This window comes from Formica exsecta, unplaced genomic scaffold (assembly GCF_003651465.1).
Source record: "Formica exsecta isolate Colony F162 unplaced genomic scaffold, ASM365146v1 scaffold18, whole genome shotgun sequence".
Lineage (NCBI taxonomy): Eukaryota > Metazoa > Arthropoda > Insecta > Hymenoptera > Formicidae > Formica > Formica exsecta.
Genome location: NW_021849113.1, coordinates 85098 through 95890, shown reverse-complemented (window position 1 = coordinate 95890; position 10793 = coordinate 85098). Strand labels below are relative to the sequence as shown.

Below are 10793 nucleotides of genomic sequence, written 5' to 3'. Positions count from 1 at the left end.
TATATATATATATATATAAATAATACTAAATTGATTGTGTTTATTATTGTATAAATTGTTCCTTAAGTAAAATATATTATAAATAATAAAAATATAAGTATGCAGTACACACATTATAGTGTAAAATGTGCAAACAATAAATAATTTATTTGTATATTATCAAATATGAATATTATTATCGGTGAAATATTAATGTGTGTGTGTAATTATTGATATATTAATATCATTTTACAATATATAATTTCTAGTTATTTGAAATAGGAAGAACATAGTTGCCGTATTAATTTTTAAGAATATTAAAAGTAAATCCTCAAAGAGGATTACAAAAGCTCTTACGTTGCACAGCTGATAGTATATTACTACTTATTATTTTTTTAAGAAAAAAATAAACATCATTATAATACCATGATAATAATATGTAATTAATAGCAAGAATAAATTATCGATATTTTATGATAAAATCAGAGATATCTTTTTTCCACACTTTTTTACAAATTTAATATATATTTTTTTTTTTATGTAATATATTGGGCGTATTATTTTTTGTTTATTAATATAAAATTGGTGCTTTGAAAAATAAATGAAACGAAATGAATTGCCAACGCGAATTGTTTTTGGAAATCTTTGAAAAGAATATTTTGTGACTAAAGTTTCAAATTAATGATAAGATGTAACACACGTCATGTGGCGTGTGTAAATCAACAAAAGATTATACTGTATCTTTTTTAAATTTAGCGACAGCCATATTCGTCTAGACATAAAGCCGAGATATGTGTGTAACATATACCGCCAAGATAAGTCTGTCTACAAAATAAATGCGAGTACAGGTTATATAGTAGAATATCAGAGCTATATACATATAGTGTGTGATTTATATACACAATGTGCACTAGGCAGTAAGTGCCTTTAATATTTACGAGATGCATTATTTAGAAGCAAACAAACATTAAATATCAATATTGTTGTGTAGACAATAAAAAAAGTAGAGACTTCTTTTCTTTTACATTATTTATTAAATCAGATATAAAATGGCAAAAATAACAAACATATCATTTTTGTAAGGAAAATGCAAAGCATAATATTGGATGCCAGTTAATCATAAAACGACGACGTGTTGTAGATACCTGATCAAGATGATGTATCAATTGCTTTGTTGCAAAGAGAATTTCGAATTCGAGCAAGCGTAGATCGATGACAGATCGTCAATACTGATATATTTACACGATGAGCAGTTTGTGAAACATTTCCGATGATTCTTCCCGCGTAAATAAAATTTACTTTTAGACACTAATAAACGTGAGAATTGCGGACCGATTCGCGCGCGCGCGCGCGCGCGCGAGTGCCTAAAGTGATTCGAAATCTATCTAACCGCAAAATATTGCTCGAAATATCGAAACGATCGTAGCAGCGAGTGTCAACGCGAATATCACGCCATAAATAAATTTATTCCTTTCAATTGCGCTATCTGTACTCATCGAATAAATATAAATCATATTCTTTCTAAAGAGAAAAAAAAAAAAACAATAAAAATAAAAAGTGCAATTAACACCTATTATTTTTATTGTAGAAATAAAACATTTTAAATATCTTGACAAATAACGATCGAAAGAATGCACATTTTAATTGCTACAATTTGTTTTCGTATTTTATATTTCGAATATATTGAAAATAATTTTTAAATATTTTGAAATATGTGCTAGAGATAAAAATTCGATATTATTTAATTATTATTACTTAGTTACTTACTAATACTAGATATTTAAATAAAACGTTTTTTTTTTTATTAAAAAATAAAGTGTATGTTTTGAAAATTGAGAGTAGCGAGTATCGGTAAAAGAGTGTGTATATATTATATATTAAATTGCACTAAAGATGGCATTATATGAACGTGTCAAAAATTCCAACCTAGAAAGATATTCACTGTACATCACATGTACAATATTGCTGATTTAAATAATGGAATTAAAAAAGGAATTAAAAAATATGAACGAGGAGGAACTTTATAGATTATTAAATGGCCTAAGAATATTGAAACAAAAGGGCGAGTTGGATACCGATGAGAAATTGGCGCAGCAAACTGTCAAATGGCGAAATACTTTGGAATATTGTGCTTTAGAAACATGTATTAGACATTACAGTGAAAAGGTAACAATTTACCTGGAATTAACAGTAATTTGTTTTAATAAAAAATAATATATCTTATAAATAATATCCACCTTTTAAATTTATACACAAAAAGACATTAAAGTCAAGTAATAAGTAAATAGTTTCGCACATTGTTTTGTTACACAGTGTAGATTAGAGACGTTGGCACTCTTAGTGGAATCAAAGAAAAGCACATTACGTTTTACACGCGTGGAGCTTGATACAATTCTGTTATGGCTGCAGTACAATCTGTGTGAAAAGATGGAATATGTACCCTTTGTCAAGAAGGTACAAGACATATTGACATAGGCTTTTTAAATTAAATTATTTCTAAATTAAATTTATATTCTCTTTATAGGCTTTAAAGCGATTGAAAGATAGTTTGGCTGTTATGCAGAGACAACTGACTCAAGAAGAAAACATGAGAAATCGTCATAAAGAACAAAATAGTCTTACTGAAACATATGAGAATGCTTTAGCTTTATCTTATAAAACGTCTGAGGAAATTGAACAGAATATAAAAGATTACACTATATTTTTTGTAAACTTGCGTGAAATATGTGTCAACAATTTGTATCCAGATGCAACGTACAGTCGTAGACGATCCAGCTTGCAAATACTTGTACTTGCGCAACATCTACTTTGTAATGAATTCAAAGACATAAAATGGACTAAGAAACAAGCTGAAACGATATTTCAGTGTTTATTACTGGATACATATGAAACAAATAAGGAAATGGCATATCAAATATTAAAGTCTATTGATCCAATGTTATTGTGCTTAGATTTGGAATCTCAGGTTCAACTAATAATTAAAGTTGCGCTTGAATTAGGTAATAGTATACGACCCATAGACAGTGTTACAGCCACATATATGTTAAAAATATCCAAATTATCTCCTGTTATAAGAAATGTACTTTGCGATTATTGCAATACAGATGACAATGTTATAGAGGATATAACATTACAATTAGTGTTGCTGTTATATAAAAAATTGCATGTATGTATATATAAAACATCACATTTCTTCTATCATAAATTCCTAATTCATAAATTTATTATTAATTTGTCATATAAATTAATAATATATAGAATGCCTTATTGCCCTTATTTTTTCAGGAAGCATTAGCTTTAGCAAAACAGAACATAGGAATGGTAATTGTTAAATGTTCTTTATATGGATATTTATTCTGCATGAGAAGTTTGCTCTTTGATTGTAATTTAAGGTAATTAAGAGAAAAAATGTGCTCTATTACTAATCTTTTTACAAACTTGGTTGATGACATATTTATGTGATTTTTTTTATTTTTATTTTTTTTTTGTAGTGGCCTAGGAACAGACAATTTATGGCAAAATACCATAGCCAATATCATATTATTGTGCTTTGAATTAAATCATACTGTTTCTGTGATAGTAAATAATTCCTCACCAGAAGGACATTTACCTATGGACTTGAAATTATTAAATTTTAATGACGATACATCATTTCCTGAAAAAGAAACTATAACGCCACAAATGGTATTACTGTGTTCTTGGCGTACTGTTAAAGAAGTCAGTCAGTTGTTTGGGCTATTGGCCAGCAAGGCATCGATACAAACTGGTGAATCTATAAATGGATTATTAACAGAGAAACAAGTGAGATATACATATCTATATGTACATATATTTTCATGACTGAACAAGGCATAATATAGTGATATGTTAACAGATCGAGCATATAATGAAACATCTGGTTTTGTTATTATGTGAAACGAAACACAGAGGCGCATTTGAACAGGTGTATGTTGGTTTTTATCAAGTATGCGCACGATTGTGGCGATTAACAAACACGACTTTAAATGCACTCCCTATACATTGGTTGTACGATATCTTAATAGGTATCACAGGATTAATGCCAAGGTATTCGAAATTATGTGCAACAAGAAGAAGCGCAGGAGTACCGTTTATGATACAGGTTTGAGCAAAAATAAAGGATGAAATCTTATCAAACAAAGACTTCAGAGAATAATGCTAAAACAAATTTATCTCAAAATATAGGCAGTGCTATCCTCAGAACCAAAAATCCATGATAATTCAAATGTGTCCGCGTTTCATTCTGTTATGAAAATTTTATTACAATTTTCGATGCTCGAAGATACAATTAATTGGCAAAAAGTAAAATGCATAATATGTAAGAATACAATATTTTCCAAATACGAGCATTCAATGGAACCAATAATAGAAAATAGTAACGAATTCAATTATAAAGAAACTAATTTTGATGTAACCGAGATAAAAACTCATTCTATGAATATTCTTAGAGCTTTATTCAGACATTCTCAACTTGGTGATATGGTCAAGAATTATATTGCGGATGGTTTGATAGTGGCATTTAGAAATTATGATAGTAGAACATGGGCGGTAAGTAAAATGGCTCAATTATTTTTGTATGAAAAATATTAATATTATTCATATGAATAATTAATTTACAAAGAGAATAATTTTAAAATACAGGAACGTAATGCGGCCACATTATTGTTTAGTGCACTTATAATTCGAATTTTTGGCGTTCAAAGAACCAAGGATCACATTAATTTGACGACAGATAACAAAATGACAGGGAGAATATTTTTTGAGAGATATCCTCATCTTCTGCCTTTTATTCTGGATGAATTGCAAACTTTCGTATCGATTAACGATACCATGATAAAATCGAATGTGCAAGCAATTTTACTGTTATTGTCACGGTTGTACATTAATTATCATATTGATGGAACAAATATTGTTTGGAAGGTATTTATAAAAAATCCAATCTTTTTGCTATTTGTTAGAGATGAACAATGTGATGACAAGTATGTTTCCAGATAAATGAAATTGTTAATTTGGTATCACAATGCGCTAAAAGTCCTGTACATAAAACACGTGAACTTGCAGCTAGAGCTCTAGTGCCGTTATTAACAGAAAACACAGCTTACATTTTTGTGAAAAAGTTATTTCTAGTTTTATGTACAGCACAAGATACTAGGATCTCTGCAAATCTAATGCATGGCTATTTACTACAGGCAAGTACATAAAAAACTGAACAATTGAATAATTAGAATATTAATTAGAATTATTAAAATATTATTTCTGATATTAAAAATTTGTAGATATTAGAGATCTTAACAAGATTGCCATCAATTCAGCTGATAAAATCTGACATTACAGATTTTTTGAATGCGACAGATTGGATATTGAAAGGATTGGAGAAAAGAACCAATGGATTCGGTTGTTTTCCAATAGCTACTGTATACATCGACATTCTTCATGAATTATACAATTTAGATAAAAATATGTAAGATAATCATTTCGCAATATCTATAATTCTTAAGATAAATTTATTTTAATACGATTTTTCATATTTTTGCAGAATTGAAAGCTGTAAAATAGAGGATATGTTGCATAGATTGCGGCAACATTTAATTGAAAAAGATCTATTAAGAAAAAGACCAGGGGAACAAATTTACAAAATATCCGTAATCAAATTTATATTATGCGTCGGAAAAAATTCGAATTTTTTACAAACGATGTACTATGGACAAAGCAAAGCACTCAGCATATATTCACAGCTTTTGATTGTGCCAGAGGCAGAAATACAAAGTATCGCATGGACCACTTTTTTCGAAATACTCAAGATAGAAAAATCTGATCAGCAAAGAATGTATTTGTGTGCTTGTGCTACTGACGCACTTTCTAAGTTTAAAGATTTTCATAAATATAATCCTAAATTGCAAGATGCAATTTTCGATTTCTTATATAACTGCCTAATGAACGTAGATGTGTGTCATTTTGCCGATAGGCATAGAATTTGTACCTTAGTTTTGAGAATAATGTATTTAGATGATGCAAACAATGTATATTCTCAACGTATTTGTTATTTAAGATTGTTGACCAAATGTTTGGTGGCATTACCTCAGGAGTTGAAGGTTTGTTGATTATTTTGCATTTTTATATTTCTTAAATTTTTCTTTTTTTTCGCAGATTGATTATTTTTATATTTTTACTATATTTTTTCGGCATCTTTGTAATATATATTTGTATGTCTATTTTAAGATGGTGGTGCTTAGGATGGAACATATAGCGGATATCTATAGAAAAGTCTGTGACAGCAGTTGGATTGGTTCGTTACATAAAGATCTCAGATCGTCGGTTTTCGAAATAATGTATGATCTTTTTATCAAGGACAATATTGATTCCGAACATTGCCGTAAGTTTGAATTGATCATTGCAAAGTTAAATTCATGTAAGGGTGTAATATAAGAGATAATGTTTACAGATCCCACATTGGATTGGTGGACAATGTTGTTACAATTATTAGTCGACGATAATGCGGACGTTCGATACGAAGCATCCAAGTTAATTTGCAAAATTGAACCACGCAACGAATTAGTGTGCATCGAGAGTACTCTGTTGATATTTTTCCAGAAATTTAACAAAACAGTTGCTAAGAAATATCCCGGAATAGCGCTTAGCGCTCTATTCTGTTGGAGCATTTCGTTATTAGGTGATGCAGATTACGAAATGGACGAAACGGATGTAAGTAAACATGCATTGCTAGTTATAATTGAAGAGACCCAAATTCTATCTTTAGAATTACAATTTGAATGTTTGAATTAGGTATTCAACAAATGTAGGAATTACGATGTCTTCGAACCTGTAAAGATATCAAAATTATGCTTCGGCTTGACGAAATTGATAATGCAACGATATTTCATCAATAGAACAGTCCAGTTATCACCAGACGCTGTGAGATGGATAAATTATCATTTAGATACCGATTTCTCTCCATTATCGTCCTTTAAAGATATCGTGCACAATTATAGAAACAACGTGCCGACACTCGAGAGGAAACTGGATGAAATTTTAGATCCGATGTACAAAGACAAATTATTGCAAGTTTTAGCATACGAAAAATATATATCGTTATAGTGTCGAAAATTTCTGCGCATTTTTGTCATAATTCTATACCTAATTATATATATTATGAATAAATATATAAATTTAATAAAAAATTCATGCATTTATTGCAAGAGTGTGTCCTGAGCTGAGCGAAACATAGCAAAAATATATCATAAACAAGAAATGCAAATTTTTAAATAATTCTTTTTCTTAGAAAAGTATAATATAATGGGAATAACGAGATATAAATAAATGAGTTACATCTTTCTCTCCTTCTCATTTTCAATCATTTCTAATAGCTATTAAAAGATATTGAAATCTATTAATCTCTAGATGAATGAAATATAATCGTGTTTGATTCATACCTCGAGTATCGCAGAGTCTCATTCGTTCAATCCGCACTTCACGCGAAATTGTAAAAGCGGATTTTGTGTACCAATAATTATATCGAAGTTTTTTATAAAGTGTTTCATTTTTATATCTGTTTTTTTTTTTCGCTGAAATGCATCGAAAATGAAATTGGTGTTCGATTATCGTTAGGTATACATTTCGTCATTCTGTAATTATAATTTCGTTGATTACGTTTTATAAGTATGATAACAACGTAGTATTGTTTCAATCATTTTTATAAAAATATTATGAAAATATTTCGAAGTTTATTTCTCTTCGCATTAAATAATATTCGTTTACCTGCGCTTTCATTTCTTTCATTTCTATCTCTCAAAATCGAAAAATTATAAATTTATATATATAACTATTTTAAATTAAACGCAACTAAGATCGCGCATGCGCAAACAGACTACGTAGCTTCGATTGTATCGATTATCTCGAAAATAGCGATTCTTCGATATTGCGATTCTCGAAGTATCTTTTTTAAATCGCAGTCGTTTTACGGAACGCGTCGCGAATCGCTCCGTATTTTTCACGATTGTTACTTTTCAAAAAGTAAATCTCGCGAGTGAAGAGTTATCGAAAGTATCTCGTAAATTGTTCGCGTCGTACATAAACATTGTGTGCAATCGTCACTACGCGTTAATATAGTGATTTCAATATCGACGATCCATCATCTTGCGTGCATCAGTCAAAATCATCCTCGGGTATTTCGGGATATCTCGCCAAAATAACAATAAAGACGCTCAATCATAAGGTATGCGTATATATATCGTCGATCTGTAAATAAGGTCAATATTTTGTTTTGGTTTTCGTTCTCATTATTACTTAATAACAATATTTTCATCAATATCAGCTGCAAATTTTATATTTATTTCAATAAGTATTGTGTAAAATATATATAAATATCTTGATATTTTTATGATACTAAAATTATTATCTTTTCACATCCGGAAATAATCCCTTCTCGCGAATTACAATCCCAGACAGCACACAATATTTATGATAAATATCCATAAATATTTTTTACTATTTATTTTTTGAAATGTTATATAAATATTTTATACATATTTTGTACGCATCAAGGAAAAAATCATAAAACTTTATTCATTATATTTTTAAAATATAGACTAAAATTTTACATAATATTTTACATAAGATTTATGATAAGTAAAATTAAATATTTATAGTAATATTTTTCAATATTTTTATAAATATTTTTATGCTAGTTATGATAAATCTATGATCTATTAAATCTAAGATCGCAAAAATATTTATAAAATATTTTAATAAATACTTATAAAATATTCAAATAATTATTATAAATATTGTATGCTATCTGGGATGTTATATATTATTATTTTATCTCCGTCGCTCTTCTATCAAATCATATTTCGTGATTAGTATAAATGGACGAAAAATCATGCTCATTTTATATAATTAGATAAATAATGTTCCCTCGCAAATTACAAGGCAGTATTACTTATTTCTTTCATCCCTTCTATCACGCATCATATATATATGCATAATTCCTAATTATTCCATTATCAAAAATATGGGGGAAAATTCGGGGGAAGCTTCGCGCGTTCGCCGCACGGCGGCGCCACCGGCGGTTCGCCGCGACGCGGCGAACCGGGCCGACTCCGGCCGAGCGATGCCGACTCGCACGCGTATTTCGCGACGCGACGTGCTGCCGTGCGAGTACAACTCCGTCGTGTGCTCGTCGTATTTTCTTTTGTATATCTCGCGTCTTCGCGCGAGTGAACGTTCGCTTTTCGCGCGCGTCCACGCTTATCGCCCATGTCCGACTGGTGACGGCGCGTCGGCGCGCCTCCCGCCGGCTTCGAAGGTCCCGAAAAACGAGGCGCACACCCTCCACCGCGCTTCCCTCGACACGGTGTGTTAATCGAGTAGAGCGAGTAGTGCCCGTGGTTCCTTTGCGGCTGGTGTGCTCCGAGAGGAAGAGGAGGAGGAGGAGGGGGAGGAGGCATGGAGTGCGTTCAGTGCGCCCGTTTCAAATTGTCACGGGCCGTTACCTCAGCCCCGTTCGCCGCAGCAAGGTGAGCGTGTGTCTCGTGTCGCGCTTTACTCGCCGAGAAAGAGGGTATTTTTCTCTCGTCTCGTCGCGAGCGGGAATCGCTCCGAAGAGACACGGAGCTCTCTACACCTTCCTGCTCTCTCTCTCTCTCCCTCTCTCTCTGCCCCTCTCCACCGTTCGGTACCTGACCTACTTGCGTGCGCGAGCTGTCACCCTACGGTCGGTACTTCAATACACAATTCCGGCTGGTCGGTCCTTCGGAGCATATATATATATATATATATGTGTACATACATATATACACATCTCGCGCGAAATCTTATCGCGGAAAAGAGCCAGCTGGGCTGAGAGAGCCGCGTGAAGGGTAGACGAAGGAGGGGAGGGGGGGGAGAGACGACGGGAATACGGAAAGAGCGGAGGTAGACGACGACGAGAAGAAACGAGTTTTTCGAAAACTGTCATCGCCGGTCGATCACCGAAAGGTGATTCCCGAATCGCGTTATTTTCCGAGAGCGGAATGTTAAAAACGGTCCTCGGGCGATCGACTAACGGCACAATCTTCTCGAACGCTCTTTCTTCACCTCGTCTCGCTCTTATTCTCTCTCTTTCTGTCTCTCTCTGTGCGTCGATTCTCGCTCTTGTCTCTCATTCCTCTCTCCTCCCATTTCCTCTTTCTCTCTCTCTATATATCTTTCCCCTCTCGTATCTTCTTTCTCTCTTTCGAGAGAGAGAGAGAGAGAGAGAGAGAGAGAGAGAGAGAGAGAGAGAGAGAGAGAGGTCATCGGTCTCGAATTCATCTTTTGTCCGCGCACAGAGGACGCGTTTTCTCTTTCATCTCTCTCTCTCTCTCTGTCTTTCTTTCTCTGTCTTATAACGAACTTGTCGGGTTTCTTTTAACGAATGTCCGCGCGCGTGAGAAATTTACGAGCGGTTCGCGGAATCGAACGCACGTCGCGCCGCGCCGTCGCGCGTCGCCGTCGTATCGACGTCACGTCGCCGGTGTCGCGACGATGATTCCTTTTTTTCTTTTCTTTCTTTCTTTTTTTTTTTTTTGCTTGTATTATCCCGAATGTTGGGTGAATCCGGAGATCTTTCGTCAGTGCCTCGCACTGATTTCCGGAACCGGTTAACGTCGGAGAACCGATAGTCCGTGATAAGAATTGCCAGTGACAACTCACAGCTGTTTGACAACCAGCGTGGGGGCGGGAATTACCGTTGTCAATCTGACAATTGCAGTACTTTGGACTTTAGACTATACGTAATTAAAAATGAGACAATCATCTGTTGATATTTTTTTTTTTTT

The 10793-nt window shown here is 32.9% G+C and overlaps 2 protein-coding genes across 9 annotated transcripts in view; both read left to right on the top strand.

Annotated features, from left to right (window-relative positions):
* The first annotated feature begins 1777 nt into the window (after positions 1-1777).
* Positions 1778-7181, top strand: LOC115233619 (thyroid adenoma-associated protein). Of its 2 annotated transcripts, none has more exons than XM_029804148.1 (14): positions 1778-2145; positions 2293-2433; positions 2504-3145; positions 3265-3371; positions 3471-3780; positions 3854-4099; positions 4183-4545; positions 4639-4917; positions 4989-5186; positions 5274-5458; positions 5534-6089; positions 6217-6370; positions 6440-6699; positions 6781-7181. In XM_029804148.1, the coding sequence occupies exons 1-14, from the start codon at positions 1957-1959 to the stop codon at positions 7090-7092; spliced, it is 3942 nt and encodes a 1313-aa protein (XP_029660008.1). In that variant the 5' UTR covers positions 1778-1956; the 3' UTR covers positions 7093-7181. The 2 variants fall into 2 exon arrangements, with proteins under 2 accessions (XP_029660008.1, XP_029660009.1); XM_029804149.1 differs by having other exon boundaries at positions 2070-2145; positions 2298-2433; positions 6781-7092.
* A 742-nt stretch (positions 7182-7923) lies between these two features.
* LOC115233618 (uncharacterized protein CG43867) overlaps positions 7924-10793 on the top strand; it is a 73828-nt gene continuing 70958 nt past the window's right edge. For 6 of the 7 annotated variants that reach the window (XM_029804138.1, XM_029804140.1, XM_029804141.1 and 3 more), the window contains exon 1: positions 9140-9512. The gene's annotated coding sequence lies outside the window, so the exon portion shown is untranslated. Of the gene's footprint in view, positions 8210-9139; positions 9513-10793 lie in introns of those variants that run through there. The other variant, XM_029804137.1, reaches the window with a different exon arrangement.

Excerpts from the sequence above, each read along its gene's own strand:
- LOC115233619 (XM_029804148.1), top strand. The coding sequence starts at position 1,957 with ATGGAATTAAAAAAGGAATTAAAAAATATGAACGAGGAGGAACTTTAT. Across the intron at positions 3,372-3,470 it reads CTCTTTGATTGTAATTTAAG|TGGCCTAGGAACAGACAATT; the intron begins GTAATTAAGAGA and ends TTTTTTTTGTAG. Across the intron at positions 3,781-3,853 it reads GATTATTAACAGAGAAACAA|ATCGAGCATATAATGAAACA; the intron begins GTGAGATATACA and ends ATATGTTAACAG.